This window comes from Puma concolor, chromosome C1 (assembly GCF_028749965.1).
Source record: "Puma concolor isolate L17-30 chromosome C1, mPumCon1.1.hap2, whole genome shotgun sequence".
Taxonomy (NCBI): Eukaryota; Metazoa; Chordata; class Mammalia; order Carnivora; family Felidae; genus Puma; species Puma concolor.
The window spans coordinates 34,083,147-34,100,513 of NC_141674.1; the positions used below are offsets into that span (position 1 = coordinate 34,083,147).

A 17,367-nucleotide genomic window follows, 5' to 3' on the forward strand; every position below is an offset into this window, starting at 1 on the left:
AAAGCATTAAAAATGAATACGCCAATATTAATAACCAATATGTCAATATCGTATGCATATTCATGAGCATTTGTGTAACCAGTATTTCCTACATGCGTACCGTGTGCACACACCATTCTGAGAGCACTACTGGAGGGGCTTTGGATTTGGCGTCCGTCTAGAGGCGAATTAGAAACAAACGAAGCAGATTATCAAGGATGATGTAACAGTCCCAGAGGTCAAACATAGTAGAGACACTTGTAGAGACTACAACTATCATTTATTCACCCGTGGTACATGTCCACAGCAAGCCCCCAGTCAATGTTGACAGATTAAGTGAATGAACACGCACCAAGGCTCATTTCGCGCAGTTCCTGTCCCAGTCCTAGGAGAAAGCATCTTCCAATATCTGAGAGAGATCATCTAGCCCCAAGTCCTACCAAATGGCATCTGCGTGGCCCTGGGTTTCCTGCAAAATATTCGCGGTCTAGAGGAGAAGACAGATGTCTGAGTAACCAATTATAGTGGCATGTGGTGAGTGTTCCCACAGAGATAAACCCAGAGAGTTACGAGAGCACGAGGAGGGGCACCTCACCCCAGGGTGGGGGTGAGTTCTTGAAGGCTTCACAGAAATGGCACCAAAGCTGAGCCTTAAAGGACACGTTCTAAAGCAAGGAAATGCATTGCCGGCAGAGGGAAGCAAGTATGTGAAGGCATAGAAGCAGGAGATGTGGTGGGTTTGGGGAGCTCTAACAGTCTGATGTGGCTCAAGCTCAGAGCACATAGAGGTATGGGCAGGAATTGGTTTATAAAAAGCCCTGTATGCCAGGGTAAGAAGTTTGGATTTGTGTTATTCAGCCCTGGCTGCACACTGTCTATCACCTGGGGAGCTTTTAAAATATCAACGTCTGGCTCTCACCTTCTAATGGCTGTTTTTAATGGGAAGCGGCTTGAGCACATTTACGTGCTATATGGAGAAAGATCCAGCATCCACATGGAGGGATTAGCCTTTGGCTAAGGGGAACACCTCACAGATGGCCACGTCAGGGGACTCTCAGGGGACTGGGAGAGAAGGAGGCTGTTTGGGGCCTGCAGAGAAGCTGGGTGGAAGGTTACCAGCATGAGGGGCAGGCTGATGAACTGGAGAAACTGAAGGGGTCCGGGAACTCAGTCTTGATAAGGATGAAGGCCAGGTGGTGAGGAAGGGGTGTGGGGGGAAGAATGCCCAGTAGAGCTGTCTAACAACTCCCCCTCCTTCATGCGGCCTTCCTAATTGGAAGTAAGGTGACTTCCCCCAGGGTCCCACCCGACCTGACTCACTCCTCACTCACTGCTCTCTCAGGGGCCCTTCTCCATCCTCATTCCCCAGAAGATAAACCACTGATGTACTTTCTGCAAGGGTTCAATCTGAAACCACCCTCCGTGTGGATGCTAACAACTCGGTTCCCTTGATTATCTGAGGCTTTACATGTTCCAACAGAAAAATGCAAAGGAAGCGGGGTCAAAGAAGCAGGAACAACGAGGAACAAATGGGAAAAGGCGTGCCTGTGTGCACACGCGTGTGTGTGGCGGGGGGGGGGCGAGCAGGTGGAGCAGTGGGGGGGGACAGAGCATGGAGACACAGGGAGTCGTGGGTTAAAGACAATAGGAACTGAGGGTCGGGGGGCCTGGGTGGCTCAGTCGGTTAAGCGTCCGACTTCAGCTCAGGTCATGATCCCGTGGTCCGTGGGTTCGAGCCCCGCGTCGGGCTCTGTGCTGACAGCTCAGAACCTGGAGCCTGTTTCAGATTCTGTGTCTCCCTCTTTCTCTGACCCTCCCCTGTTGATGCTCTTTCTCTGTCTCAAAAATAAATAAATGTTAAAAAAAAAAATTTTTTTTTTTAAATAGGAGCTGAGGGCCTATAGGCTAACAGACACCAGGACCCTCCCCTGTTCATGCTCTTTCTCTGTCTCAAAAATAAATAAATGTTAAAAAAAATTTTTTTTTTTTTTAAATAGGAGCTGAGGGTCTATAGGCTAACAGACACCAGGAGTGGCAGGTGGAGACGGAAGCAGTCTCCTGGGGGCTAGGACAGACTTGTCCCTTCACTGTCCTGTAAAGGACAAAGGGCACTTTCTACACCCTCACCACACAGAGGAGTTGGGGGGAGGGCTGAGTCCGTGAGGACAGGGGAGTAAAGAAAGGGTGAAGGGTTTGTCAGTTAATCATTCTGCATATCCCTGGGCCTTCACCAGCTAGTTAGTGTCCTCCGCCTATGGCTGAAGGAACCAGGGCTGGAAAGACATCCAGCTGGCAGAAGGGAGAGGATGCGTGCAAGCACTCATCACAACTGTCAGTGGGTAGCCAATGCCTACATGCTGTGGGCAGCATTCAGGGTTCACGGAACAGAACTAAAGACACTCAGGTAGGGGGAGAGGACTGTGATAGAACCTGCAGAAAAGGTTCTGGAGGGAGAAAAGGGGAGACTCTTTCCTCCAGGGGAAGTCATCAGGATGGAGGAAAGACAGGTAGCCAGATCTGGAAGATGTGTGAGCAAGGCCGGACGGCGAAGAGAGAAAATGTAGCTTATTATTCAATACCTTCTCTGGCAAGAATGGGGCCAGCTGCTTTCCATATGCTCTTACGGTTCAGTCCTGTAAGGTAACTACTATTATCACTGCTTTGTGGATGAAAAGAACAGAATCAGAAGGGGTGATGGAGTTTTCTCAAGGCCACGTGGTAAGTAAGGGAGAAGCAACACAGGTGCTCCAGGCTGAGGAAAAGGTGTGGACAAAGGGATGGAAGTAGGAACACGCAGGACAGGTGTAGAGAATCGCTGCACCTGATACTGCTTGGCCAAAGGATATGCTGCTGAATAACAGGCCTTCATATGCAAGAAGGTTAAAAAGTAGGCCGGCCCCAAACCATGAAGTGGTCTGAATGAAAGTAGGAGGAGTTTTGTTTGTACTGGGGTGTCCCTTTTAAGAAAGGGGTTGGGGGGCGCCTGGGTGGCGCAGTCGGTTAAGCATCCGACTTCAGCCAGGTCACGATCTCGCGGTCCGTGAGTTCGAGCCCCGCGTCGGGCTCTGGGCTGATGGCTCAGAGCCTGGAGCCTGTTTCCGATTCTGTGTCTCCCTCTTTCTCTGCCCCTCCCCCGTTCATGCTCTGTCTCTCTCTGTCCCAAAAACAAATAAACGTTGAAAAAAAAATTAAAAAAAAAAAAAAAAAGGAAAGGGGTTGGTAGGATCCCCATTGTTCTTTACAAAGACAAACCTGGAGACGTAAGATATATAACATCAGGGGGAAAGGAAAGGAAGGAGGGCCAGCTGGGAGACCAGCCCCAATGCACAGGTGTGACACGCCCAGGGCTGTATCTAAAGTAAGGGGAGGGCGCCTGGGTGGCTCAGTCGGTTAAGCGTCCGACTTCAGCTCAGGTCACGATCTCGACTTCAGCTCAGGTCACGATCTCGCGGTCCGGGTGTTCAAGCCCGGCGTCAGGCTCTGGGCTGATGGCTCAGAGCCTGGAGCCTGCTTCCGATTCTGTGTCTCCCTCTCTCTCTGCCCCTCCCCCGTTCATGCTCTGTCTCTCTCTGTCCCAAAAATAAATAAACGTTAAAAAAAATTTTTTTTAATAAATAAATAAATAAATAAATAAAGTAAGGTGAGTGAGCAGGGAGAGAAGACAGAGCAGAGAGAGACCCAGAATTGACAGTAAGATGGTTGTGCGGGATCACGCAGGTGGAGCAGGGTGGAGGAATTGAATGCCTTTGGGGACACGTGGATTGTGAGGGAGGGTTGCACACTGCACAATCTTAAATACAGTTCTGTAAGTTTAGAAGAACAGGTGGGGCTCGAGGCAAAAAAAGAAAAAAAAAATCCAAAGATTCTCTGGAGTCACACAAAGTGGACTGTGGGAATCAGACACTTCCCCACCCCTTTGCTTTCATTTCCTTTAGGGAATCCCTGCCCCACTCCATTGGCCTGGGAATCGTGGTTCTTCCCACTTCCCCCAATCGAAGCTCCTCATGGCACAGAATCCCAGCAAGAATAACCAGAGTTCCTGGGTGAGATGAGCCCCTTCTGTTGTCAAGTGGAAAAACACAGAGACAGAGAGCCTCGGACATCGGACATCCATCGGACATCGGACCCTTGAGCCCACCTACAGCCAGTCACCTTTCAACTTCCCATCCACATAACCCAAACACAATTGGGGCCCCCTTCCTTTGTTTTTGGTTAGGCTAGTTTAATTTTAATGTGCTGTAACCAAAGCAGTCTAACAGGCCATGATGCAATAAAAATGAAATTCCTCAGGAGAGAGTAGGGGAAGAGAATAGGAGTTTGCATTTGAATGTTGACTCTATACCCAAATGGCCTTTTATGCCCTTCTAAGAAGTTTGGACCTTACCCTGTAGAAAAGCAAGAGCTACTTAAAGTTTTAACTTTAATTTTCAATATGTTCAGTTGCAGGTACGCTTTTGAGGTCTGTGCTATAATCCCATCTTACAGAGGTGGAAACTGAGGTTCTTGGAAGTGAAGTAACTTGCCTAAGGTCACACAACACATGTGTCCAGGTCAGGAGGTGGTAGACGACAGGAGGAGGGGACACTGGAAGGATGAGTTATTCACTAGATGAACAAGGGGGCCTGGAGTAGGAAAAAGAGAGGGCAGACAGTCCAAGGAGAGGGTAGGGCATGTGAAAGCTGTGGAGGTGTGAGACAGCACCTGACTCCCAGGTCCCAGGTCAAGGCCCGGCTGAAGCACTTCCAGTGTAACGGCAAGAACAGTGGAGTTGCCGTGACAAAACAAGGCCCGTGGAACTGGTGGGAGTGTGAAGAGAAGCAAGCAGGAGTTCAGGACTGCGATTCCCCTGGTGGGGGGGGGGGGGGGGGGGGAAGACAACAGCAGCCCAGGAAGACCTGAGCACAGACCTAGTAAGCGTGGACAGATGAGGAGGGAACTCATCACACCTGCACAGAGACATCTAGGAGAGGAGTAGGGCCCCCAGTAGGGTCAGAATGTAGGCAGACTGTGGACTGAGTCTTCAGCTGGTTTGGACAGGGAAGAGATTCAGTTTATTTTTTTATTATTATTATTTTTTTTAGCGTTTATTTATTTTTGAGAAAGAGAGAGACAAAGCATGAACGGGGGAGGGTCAGAGAGGGAGACACAGAATCTGAAACAGGCTCCAGGCTCTGAGCTGTCAGCACAGAGCCCGATGCAGGGCTCAAACTCACGGACCGCGAGATCATGACCTGGGCCGAAGTCGGCCGCTTAACCGACTGAGCCACCCAGGCGCCCCGAGATTCAGTTTAGAAGGGAGGACACAGAACATTTCAGGTGAGGGAGCTTATCATTCGGTCTCAAATCAAAATCAAAGTATACAGTGGGAGAGTATAGGTGTCAAATAAGGGGGAGAAAGAAAATTCACTAAAGTAAATTCAAAAATGACTTATCACACCAGGTAGATCAATGTAAAAATGTTCCAGGGACTGCTCTGCACAAGCTGAGACATGGTGGGAGATCAGATGTGCACAGAGGATCTCTCAGGAGGCGGAGTTCCTGATGGCAGGCATGGTGTGAGCATAGACAAGGTGCAGAGAAGGGAGAAGTTATGTCCTCACAAAGGGAGTCATGAATCACTGGTTTAAGCAGCAATTCTGGACATTAGAGTTCTAGACACTAACCCTGAGGATAGTGGATATTTATTGAGCTTCTAATGTCAGGCACCGTTCTGAGCACTTTGTACGTATTCATCTATTTAAACTTCACAGCAACTCTACAATATAGCCACTAATATTATCATCCCCAGGAATAAGGAAGTTGAGGCAGAGAGAGGTAAATTAACTTGTCCAAGTTCAAACAGCTAGTAAGTGGCACAGCTAGGATTGGAATCCAGGCAGTCTAAACCTGTTCTTCTTCTTTTTTTTTTTTTTTTTTAATGTTTATCTATTTTGAGAAAGAGACTGCAAGTAGGGGAGGGGCAGACAGAGGGGGAGAGAGAATCCAGAGCCGCTTCCACGCCATCGGTGCACGAGTCTGACGCAGACCCAATCCCATGAACGAGATCATGAGCTGAGCCAAAATCAAGAGTGGGACACAACCAACTGAGCCACTGAGGCCCCCCTGAACCTGCTCTTTTAACCAAAATGCTACATTATACTCTCTCTCCAAAGTCAACCAAATCATCATACCACTGATAATAGCAGCGGCTACCATTTATAGCGTTTATGATGGGTCAGATGCTATAGTGTGCCAGATACATACATTTCATGCCAAAGCTCACACAGCTAGCTATCAGGTAGAAGAACTGGAATTCAAACGCTGACAGTTCAGTCTGCTTGAACTTGGGGGACAATAAAGAGCATAAAAGAGAAGGTAACTGACCTTACTTAGTTGGCATGGTGCTGAGTTGTGCACACACTGGGTTGTCAGGAGGCTTCACAGAGGAATGGTTCATTGGCTGAATTTTGAAAGATGATTGGGTATTCATCAGACAGAATGATGGGGGCAAAGTGTTACTTGCAGAGGGAACAGTGGGAATAAAGGAATGGAGGCCAGAAAGAGTTTGTCACTTTCAGGAAATCTCCAGCAGTTTGTACGGCTTGGAAATAGGGTGGATGGCAGGACAATATGGAAAATAAGTCAGGAGAAGCAGTCAGGGGGCTAGATCACATAGAATCTTACTTGCCTTTCCAGGAAATGTGAGCTGCTTTTTCAAACCTTTCCAATGAAGTAAATGTAATGACAAGAAAGAAAGAAAGAAAGAAAGAAAGAAAGAAAGAAAGAAAGAAAGAAACCTAGGAAATCTGGTAGCTTACTCTGAATCCCTTCAGAGTAGGACTTCCTTGAAGTATATTTTCTCTTCATAATGCATACATGATAGTTTTGTGTTGTGTGTTTAATTTTTTTTTTTTCAACATTTATTTATTTTTGGGACAGAGAGAGGCAGAGCATGAACGGGGGAGGGGCAGAGAGAGAGGGAGACACAGAATCGGAAACAGGCTCCAGGCTCTGAGCCATCAGCCCAGAGCCCGACGCGGGGCTCGAACTCACGGACCGCGAGATCGTGACCTGGCTGAAGTCGGACGCTTAACCGACTGCGCCACCCAGGCGCCCTGTGTTGTCTGTTTAAATTACTCCTGGGAAAAGGAGTGTACCAGGATGATTTGATCCTGGTACTTTGTGCCTTGGCCACACTGCCCCACCAACCTGCCAGCTATGTGGACTCCAGCTTAAGAAACACAAGGAGGGAACTATCAAAAGAATTTTCATCAGGGGCGCCTGGGTGGCTCAGTCGGTTGAGTGTCCAACTTCAGCTTAGGTCATGATCTCACAGCTCGTGAGTTCGAGCCCCACGTCAGGCTCTGGTGCTGACAGCTCGGAGCCTGGAGCCTGCTTCAGATTTTGTGTTTCCCTCTATCTCTGCCCCTAACCCACTCGCATTCTGTCTCTGTCTCTCTCAAAAATAAATAAACATTTAAAAAAATTTAAAAAAAAAGAATTTTCATCAAAGGGAGCAATGTGATCAGATCCACAGTTTACCCGGGAGCCAACGCAACCCAGCACATGCGTTGGAGTGGGAGACAGGGAGTCTGAAAAACTCTTTTGGGGAAAGAGGCCTAAGTTGCAGGGCAGGATGAACAGATATTGGGGAGCCAGAATGGACAGAATTTGGTAACTGACTGGGTCACGGGGGGACCAGGGACACAGAGAATGAAAGGTTTAGGATGGCTTCCACAGACTTGGCTTAGGTCACACCCAGGAAATGGAAAAAAAAAAAAAAACAAAAAAAACAAACAGGTTCAGAGGGAAGGATGGCTGGACTTAAACGTGCAGTATCTGAGGTACCTATGGATCCTGGGGCAGAGAGCTCTGAGCTGAAAATAAAACTTGAGTTACAAACAGAAAACGTAGTGGTCACAGAGATAGCAGGCAGAAGGACAGAAGGCCAAAAGCTGCAGAGAAGGAATGGTTAGTGAGGTTAAAAAGGTAATGGTCAGCACTGTCAAACACCATGGAGATGACGTAAGATGAGCATTGAAAATAATTCTGGATTTAGCCATGAGGTCAACAGTGATGTCTGAAGAGGAGTTCCAGAGGAGTGGTAGAAGGAATGGGAGGGGTGGAGGAAGAGGCAGTGATTGGAGCCCTGTATATCAAGAGCCTGGCTGTGAGTCAGTGAGTAGACAGGTGAGGTCAAGGAGTAACATGGAAAAGACACAGGACACTAATGGGGGCCATGAAAATGGGAGCAGCCCAAAGAAAGTAGTAAAAAACAAACAAACAAAAAACACAGGTAGCGCACGTGCAGGGGTGTGGGCAAGAGAAGACCTCAGACAGGAGATTCAGGTGAGAACAAGGGAAGGTGGTAGAGCGGCAGAGGGCAGGCAGGGAGGGGAGCAGCCCAGACTCTGATCAGGTTCTGATTCAGTAGGACAGGCTATGATCCCATGGAAAATGTCATTCACTGCTTTCACTGTAAGAGTCTCTCTGGTACACAGATTTTGCCCAGGGGATAGAGAGGGATGCTGGACAGTGGGAAGGTAAATTCTGACATACATCCATGTGTCTGTGGGGTAACTTACCACCTCTTTGATGAATTTTCACTAGAGAACCAGTGCAAGCTAGAAAACAATTGAGGGAAGTGGTCTAGAGGGAGGTTGGTAATGTTAACTTGCAGGTGATGGAGAGGGAGCTTCAGGAATAGTTTGTAGGGGGTTGAAGGATTCAGGGGCTGAGCTAGGAAAATTTCAGTTTATCTTATATAACATAGTCAGGCAATGTGGAAAACAATCAAAATGTATGGGGACAGGACAGGTAGGCTTGGGAATCATGGCCAGAGACTTTAAAGCTAGGAAGGATATCTGGGATCAGCCAGGTGAGAAAACGGAGACCCAGGGAAGTCAGGTGCCTTGTCCATAATGCACTTGGGGAAGCTGCCATGTCCAAATGGTAGGTGGCACTTGAGAGCTTGTGAACTCACGTAGAGACCATTATAGAGATCCAGCTCTGCCTCAGTGACTCACAGGAGTTCAAGAACAAGAGAGAGAGAAGTTAAAGGGGAAAAGAGAGGAAGAGAAAAAGAATGTCCTGTGGGACACATACACACATTGAAGGGATGGGCGCCATGGCCCCCATCAGATGGGCTGGAGAGGGTACCTTCTGTTTCAACTAGAAAGCACCACGTGAAGAGCGGCAAATTCTTTCCGAGTGTTCCCCCTGTGTTTGAGGCCATCAAGCCAGAGCGACATCAAGCCTCCATGGGTTGGCATGATGAACTCTCAGGAGTGATCCGAAAAGGGACCGCAGTCTCTGGCCCATTGTTAAACTTCAATAGGCTATCCTCCCAAATTTGGAACAGATGGAAGAAAATGTACACCCCTTAATCATTTCTCTGGATAGTAATCAGGATTTGACCCAGGGTGGGCGTTTGGAAGGATTCAGCCTCCGTCCTGCCCGGTGCTGGGATCAGCTCACACGGCTCCTGTGTCCACAGGGCACAGAGAATACATTGTCCCTAAGGGGGATTATTCTGTACAAGAAGCTCAGACAAAGGGAGAGGTTGTTCCCAGCTGCCTGGGGGAGGTGAGAATGGAGTGGGAAAAGGGCCCAGCCTTGCACTAGGGCATTCCTGCAGAGTTCAGCTTCGTGCCTGACAGCGGCACAGGAGGTATGTAATACAGCCCTTCCAGTTCAGTCCTAAAGCCAGAATCTCTTACAGAGCTGGAAGGAGCTGTTTCACAAGAAGGTACAAGGTCAGGTAAAGTTGGCTAGGTAGAGCAGCAAAAGACATCGTAAGAGAAAGAGAATAGGGTGACTGGAGCAATGAGTAAACAGGAGGATCCACAATGACAGAATGCCAGCCACAGGGCAAACCTGGAGAGGAAGCAGTCCTAGACAATGGTTGTCATGTCAGCGTGGATTAAGTAAGCTTCTGCCTTAAGCAGGGTGAACTCTGTGCTGCAGTAAGATCTCATGGTTTCACAGTTGCTTCTTTCTCCATCTTAGGCATAAACCTGGGGTACAATGACCTAATCTCGTTCTCCAGGGGCCCCAAGAGTAGGAGAAAACAGTCCCCAGGCAAAACAGAGCAGCCAGAAACAGGAACACCATCAAAGTGGTGCAAGAGAGCCATCTTTTACGAATCCTACATCTGAACAAGTAAGCAGGTCCTGTCCTCTTCTTCAAAGGGAATTCCATATATATCCCCTCCTGAGGGAATGAGTGTGTGAGCGGAGGGAGATACCATCCACTGAGGCGCTTACTGGGCTGTCCGAATCCTGAAGCTGGCGAGGCTACGTAGGTGTGTGTACTCCAGAGGATCTGGGGGTGGGAGGGAGTTGCAAATGAGAACATGTGCTTCCAGAGTACAGAATATAGAGATGTGAGTGCCTTCGGAGTAAAGAATGTGTGCTTCAGGTCACCAGATGTAGGTGAGGTCCTGCATGTGTTCCCGTTGGGGCAGGAGGATATTTCCACTCTGGGAGGACAAGGAACCCATTTCAAATGTTGAAAATGAAGGTGGGATTACCTGGGACAACAAAGACACTTTGGGTTGGTATCTCTCAACAGGAGGGAATCTTCTGGTGGAATTAAGGACAGCAGTCACCAAAAGATGATCCAGGGCTTGTGGAGAAGTACAACTTGAACTCCACTCAACATGATAGTTAGCTCTGAGACTTCCAGCAGGAAGGGAAAAGGTAAGATCAGGAACACCCGAGTGGGCTGACAGAGCAATAAGGCAGTACTGCTGAAATGGAGGAAAGGTCCGGCATTGCCTTAGAGCTGGTAACAGGACTCCCCGCGCTATTGTGTGCTACGATTAGTGCGCTTTATGGGTACCATTTCTTGTCTTGATGGAACAGGAATGGATGTGACATCAGGGACCACTTTTCCAGTACTTTGCTGCCACAGCCTGGCAGAACTCTGCCCGGCACCAAACAAATGCCAGAGTACTGGTGTGCGACAGAAGAGAACAGAAAAAAGGCAGCTGGAAGGTATGAACAGGCTCTCCTCAAACCTCTCGGGACTTTTAGATCAAAGATAATCAGAGCTAAGAAAACGTTTGAGAGAGAACAAATTAGAATTGCCTTGCATCAACTTTGAAAGTCTCAGACATATAGTCTCTGACCTCGCTATAGCTCTCTTAAAAATCGCTATTGGCTAACACTGACACAATGGCCATCAATTTAAATAACTTTATTCAGGGGCACCTGGGTTGCTTAGTTGGTTAAGTGGCCGACTTCAGCTCAGGTCATGATCTCAGTTCGTGGGTTCGAGCCCTGCATTGGGCTCTGTGCTGACAGCTCAGAGCCTGGAACCTGCTTTGGATTCTGTGTCTCCCTCTCTCTCTGCCCCTCCCCTGCTCACATTCTGTCTCTCAAATATGAAGAACGTTAAAAAAGAAAATTTTAATAATTTTATTCAGAGAAACCCTTTGGTCTTCTGCTGACTCAACACCTGCCCCTGCCTGCAAAGGAGCCCCCTTAGGCTACAGACCTGACTCACTCTGCTCTTCAGCGTTATAAAAGCAGGCGAAGGTACTGGTGGCTGTTCCCACCCACCAGCAGTCTGGCTCAGGTTTGATCACAGTTTCAGTGGACTGGAGGAAAGCCATCCTGGCTGGAGTCCAGGAATTAGGTACTTTTATGAGGATAACTAACCCCTGATGAACCATGGTGTGAAGTGTAATTCCCCTCCCCCTCCAAAGTAAGAAAATCTTTCATGTGTATGGAGTGGGGTAAAGGACAGGGGACTTTGTAACTAGCTCCCAGGGAACAGCTGAACTGGCTTCTTAGAGGAGAGGAAGAGAGCAGGCCCAAGCTTCACCAGAGCTGCAGCTGGACCGTCAGACCCAGTTCAGAAGACTTGTTGCCTGCAGGTTGGAGAGACGGCCGGGATGGAGGCTGAGCAGGGAAGCCTACAGAGCCAGTGTGCCTCTAAGGACACATAAAGGTTGTGACAGTTTCCGGGAGCACAAAATCAGCACAGGCTTTCAAACAGAACAGAGCAGTCCATGACCTTGTGTCTAGCACCTCACCACTGACACGAAGCACTATCACATCACCCTAAGTTCTGGATCGAGGATTGAGGAGGGCAGTGGGGAGATGTGGCTGTAGAAGCTATTGGGGCGCCTCGGTGGCTCAGTCAGTTACGCATCTGACTCTCGGTTTTGGCTCAGGTCATGATCTCACAGTTTGTGGGTTTGAGCCCCGCGTTGGGCTCCATGCTAGCAGTGCGGAGCCTGCTTGGGATTCTCTCTCTCTCTGCCCCTCCCCTGCTCGCTCTTTTGTCTTTCTCTCTCTCAACATAAAAAAAAAATTAAAAAAACCTATCATTTATTGAATACCCATTATTTCACACACTGTACTAAGTGTTTTACATTCATTTTCTCATTTTAATCCTCACAACAACCCTATGAGGTAGGTATCACCATTTATAAACAAGAAAACGGGTTCAGAAAAATTAGGTCACTTGCCCAAGGTCACACAGTCAGTCAGTGGTGAAGCTGGGATTTGTCTGGTGCTGAAAGCTCACGTTCTTTTTATTGTACACATCTAGTTCAGCTTTGGGCAAAAGGCGATTTCACTGCCCACCTCTGCAAAGAGCACCTGGGAGTGGGGATTGCCAGCCACACTCACCGCTGGTAGGGATGCATTGAAGCTGACTTGATGTTGGTTTTTATTCCACTTGGCATTTTTCCTAAAAGGAACACAAAGAAAGATACCTGAAGCACAGTAAGATTTTCATGATAAATCAGACAGGTGGTCTCTCAAGTTCCCTTCTGCCACCACTCTCATCTCAGAACCTCTGCAGCCCCGGGTAGCAACGATCAGAGGTGTGGTTCTTGACCAGCCCTCTCCCTGAAGGTGTCTGGGAGGGAGGGGCTCATAGGGAAGGGGTCAGAACACACCCCAGCAGTCTCCTGCTCAGCTACTCCCAGACAAAACAGCTAGACCCCATTTAATGTCACAGGTGGAAGAGTATGTTCTCTCTAATTGTAATTGTTCCTTTTCTTAGACAGCTTTGAAAGAAAATGCCTCTTCTAGCTACTCACATCTGAATTCCCCCACACCGTTCTCGCAACTATTAACTGGTAGCAGAAAGACAAGACACAGAGAAGAGTACGTGTTGCCTATTTGTCAATCCTCAGTGCACCTACCAGATGGTCTCCACTGAAGTCTGACCATTGCTTTCTTTAAGAAACGACCCTGATGGCACACATGATACCCAGAGTAAATGGGACAGAAAGGTATTTGAGACAGAACTCTATAATGGGGATGGGAGGTGCAGTCTCTGCTGCTCCAAGTTCTTCTTTTCTCTGGTGCCTGCTACAGAGTCGCAAATGAGATTTTTACTCCTGAAAAGCGTTTTCTGGGTCACAGTTCAAAAAGAAAAGGAGAAAATCTCCAGCTCGGAGATGGCGGGGGCCCATTCCATCCAGCTTATCCCTACTTCCCTGCTCAAGGTCATCCCCTGCCCACCTTACCTGTTTGACCTGCTTGGGCCATCTGCACCCCACTGAGCATTGGCTGCTGCTGGCTTGGAGCTCCTGCCATCTGCACTTGCTGTAATCCTGAGGCTCCTGCAAGGATTGTGCCGGCTCCCGGCTGGCCTGGCTGGCCAGGACCACTGCTGCCTGAAGGTCTCCAGTTAGACAGCCCCTTCCCAAAGGCCACAGCTGCTACTAAGGCATTGGTGTCTGCAGGGTTAAAGGTCTGCTTGTTCGGCCGAAGACCTGAAGAAAAAGGTTAAGCGAGGAGCCTGAGGTTCGCCTCTGACCCTGGACTGAACGTAGCAGCAGGAAGACCAATATGGGCACCAGGGCCTGAGCAGCGTCCACACTCAATGGCAGCCCCGAGGAAGAGCCAAAAGACCCCCACAACTATCTCGGAGCTCTCCCTTCTCATTTACCCACACCCTCCACCTGCTCTAGGGCAAGCCCTAACTACAAAAAGCTAACAGAACATAGCATACCCTTTCCTAAGCAGTTCATTTTTACGTCCTCACCTCGCCACTACCCAAACCACCATTCCTATCCCAGTGATCTATCCTCCTTTTCCTTCTCCATTTTGCCACCAGTCCCTCCATACCTCCACTCTCTGATTCCCGCTCCTCTTTGCTGATTTTCTCCAGGAGGTTTGAGCACATTTTATTCAAGCTCTGGATCTGCTTCTGTAACAAACATACATTTGTGCAGAGATCAGGCCATTGACCAGAAATGATGACGGTGAAGTTTCTTCCTTGTGCTCCTCCAGGGGCAATTTATGGGTAAACCATGCATCCCTACCAGGCGCACACGGTAAATCCTAGCTTCTCACGATGGGGTTCGGGGCGCTAGGGGGCAGCAGGGCAGGGACTCAGTCCAACCTGAGCCACATCAGCACCAATGCGGGCAGCATCTGTTGTTAGTTGCTTCTCTTGCTCTTCAACCTCAGGATCAGGTTTGGTTCTCAGATGGTCAGGGACCACCTCATGGCTGAAAACAGGCACTCGTCCTTCAGTCTGCCGCTGTAACACACAGATTTTACTGATCCTCCTATGCAATTCACGAAGAGTTGATCTGGCCCGATATATAGTTCCTTCCAGAGGCAAATAGTACATTTTCAGGGAAGACTCCACCTGACACTTCCAATACCTAGCTTCCTAGGACACTAGTCTGCTTACTCCATGCTTCATTTCTGTCTCCTCACACAGGTTTCTACCAGACCCAGGGGCAAGTTTCCCTTTGCTACATTTTAATAAAAGATTGAATTAGACAAAATCACAATAGAACATACCTCTTGCTCAAGATAGGTCTTGGAGAAGAAAGATCTTTGCCTTGGGGACATAAGCCTCAGGGTTATTTGGTACTATTGGGGAGTGGCTCCTCAACTCTAGAGGGACAAAAAGCAAGGCCTCCAAAATGCAGCCTTTGCTTTCTAGTGCCACAAACTACTCCTCATTCAGAACTTCTAAAGTAACCCAGCAACAATTATGCTCTAAGTTCTCATCTAAGAATTTAATTTCCCACACTGTACCCTTCTCCTCCTCTTACCATGAGATCCTCATCTCGGTCTGGGGACAACACCAGAGGGATGATAACCTGGTTACGGAACAGTGGTGTCTTTTCGTGCTTCAAGACCTTGTTCAAAGTATTCAACTGTCCAGAGAGCAAGGCAAAGCTGTCCAGAACAGAGGGCCTGGTGGTGATAAGGAAGCGTCAGAATGTCTCAGTCAAGTAGCCTTGAAGGGGTCCTTCAGACTAGGAACACCCAGGCTCACCCCAAAAAGACTCATTGCACTACAGCTGGACTGCGCAGGTACCAGACTGGCCCCGGGGATTGTGGGGTTAGGAAAGAGGGACATACTTTCAGTTTCTAGCAGAGATGGAGAAATAAGGCAGTTTGTTACTTGAATGGGGTGAGATCCAGTGGCAAAATAAGAACCATGGCTATACTTATCACTAAAAACTCAGAAACTGGGTAAAATTCTCCTTTCCGGCCTGAAAATAGGATCCACACTTCCATAGTAGGTTGGACCTGAAAAGACTCAGCAGCAACTGTGGTAAGAGACCCAGGATGAACACTGCATTCTTACTAGAGTGGGTGGATTACTGAGGGAGTACCTCCTCCCAGAGATGTCAAAGGGTGAGACTCAAAAGCTAGAAAGACCTTGGGTTGGGAAACTAGGCATTTCTCTACTTCCTTGCCACAGAGGCCCTAAGCCAAATTTCACTTGTTAAATGTTGGGAAACCCAGCTCTTACCAAACCAAAAGATGTTTGCAAAGTGATAAACTGTGCTATCACTGGAGATACCCGGTCCACCAGGAGGCCTAGCCCCCCACCCATGGAGCCCTCCTTGGCTTACCCTGGCAACCCTTACCAGGTCAGCCGGTCATACTCGTTCTCCAACTTGTAAATGAAACTCCCCAGTGAGTTCTTCAGATCAGCCACTTGACTCAGCAGTGCATCTAATGATGCCTCAAGCTGCTTCTCCTCCCTCTGCACCAACAGGAACAGGTGGGTTACCCAGATAGGTGTATGACACATACAGAGGAAGGCTGAAGAGCCAGGATGACAGTGTGCAACACCAGTCGAGAAACACAGGATCTCACTGGCACAGGAGAGCCAGGTTTTCTATCTTTGGTATTTGGGTTACAGACAGCATCAACCCTCAGACCTTTCAATCCATTCGCCTGACCTCAATTCCTCCTTTCTCTCATCGTCTCCTAATTCACGTCTGGCTTCTCTCCGTGTTAGATACACTCTATACTCTCTCACTGAGACATTTTCACCAGACCTAATGCCTGGGCTTTATAATCTTTTGTGAACCCCTGCAGCACGTGTACTCCAACTTCTCCTGTACTAGAACCTGCCTTGTGAGCGTGGCAGTCTTGCCAAAGACACAATCCCTGGGAAACCTATGTACACGTGAAGGTTTCCCTGAATACCAGGCTTGTACCACCACCGCCACCCCCCCCCCCACCTCCCACTCTTCATTTGTCCTCAGCATTTGATGTTTTCAAGCTGCTTCTTGCTGAATTAATCGGCACCCATTTTTTTCTCAATGCCAATATTTCTGTATCTCTTTCACAAGCTCAGTCAACTGAAAAACATTTACCGACAGCGGACCAGGTGCAAGAAAGTAAGTGGCAAGTGAAAAACAAAACAAAATGCATATGCTCCTGAGCACCAGAAAAACAATTTTAAATGCTGGGGTATCCGCAAAGCGTTTTCCTCCCATCTGGGGTCTCCAGTTTTACTTCATTTCTCCATCCTTAATAACTAACCGGCTCAGGCTGGGAAGAAAGATGCAAAATTGTCTTGCAAACTCGCCAACGTGCAAGACAGGGGCCTGGATCCTGGGTTCCACCCACAGCCTCAGATTATTAGCTTAGCTTTTGGCCACCGCCCCCCGCCCAACAATTCCTTCACCTCTCGGGCTACTCTCCAATTCCAGATCCCCTGTTACGTCTGCACCCAACAGAGTCCATCCAACGACTCAGGCCGGGGCCTAAGCCAACACGCCTCCTTCTTGAGCCATCTTCCTTGGATCGCATTTCAACTTTGCCAGTTTACAGCCTGACCCTTTCGCGCACCCCAGCAAGTCAGCGGGGCCTCTTTCCACACGACTCGGCAGTCCGGGCCCCACCCCCACCTCTCCAGTCGGTCGCGCCCCCCATCCCGCGGTCCCTTACTTATCAGCTGCGGGCTCTAACCCCTCCTCTCAGCCCCAATTCCTCACCCTCCCCTCGGCCAGCCCACTATCGACCCCGCTACCCGAAACCAGCTAGCTGTCAACAGTCCCAACCCCGCTCTCACCTGCATTGCGGCGTCAGTGTAGGCGGCAACGACTTCCCCTTCCGGTTTCCTAGTCCGAGAGCCTCGCTGAGAGGTCTTCGTCCCCCAATCAGGAAACTCAGAACT

At 48.8% G+C, this 17,367-nt stretch overlaps 1 protein-coding gene across 5 annotated transcripts; it reads right to left on the reverse strand.

Moving 5' to 3' along the window:
* Positions 1-237: 237 nt before the first annotated feature.
* Positions 238-17,366, reverse strand: MED8 (mediator complex subunit 8). Of its 5 annotated transcripts, XR_015254651.1 has the most exons (9): positions 17,263-17,366; positions 15,824-15,942; positions 14,996-15,140; positions 14,329-14,469; positions 14,052-14,133; positions 13,448-13,696; positions 12,600-12,660; positions 6,343-6,418; positions 238-466 (listed from the first exon to the last, which is right to left on the reverse strand). XR_015254651.1 is itself a non-coding variant. In XM_086716707.1 (8 exons), exons 1-8 carry the CDS (start codon positions 17,266-17,268, stop codon positions 403-405), a joined length of 867 nt encoding a protein of 288 aa, XP_086572833.1. In that variant the 5' UTR covers positions 17,269-17,366; the 3' UTR covers positions 238-402. The 5 variants fall into 5 exon arrangements, 4 of the variants coding, with proteins under 4 accessions (XP_086572833.1, XP_086572834.1, XP_086572835.1 ...); XM_086716707.1 differs by lacking the exon at positions 6,343-6,418; XM_086716708.1 differs by lacking the exon at positions 238-466 and having other exon boundaries at positions 5,623-6,418.
* Between the last annotated feature and the right edge of the window lies 1 nt (position 17,367).

What these genes read in the sequence shown, in the direction of transcription:
- MED8 (XM_086716707.1), bottom strand. An exon ending in ACCGAGATGAGGATCTCATG is followed by an intron (nt 14,470 to 14,995) that starts GTAAGAGGAGGA and finishes TGTGTGTTACAG; the next exon opens with CGGCAGACTGAAGGACGAGT. An exon ending in TTGGTGCTGATGTGGCTCAG is followed by an intron (nt 14,134 to 14,328) that starts GTTGGACTGAGT and finishes TGTTTGTTACAG; the next exon opens with AAGCAGATCCAGAGCTTGAA.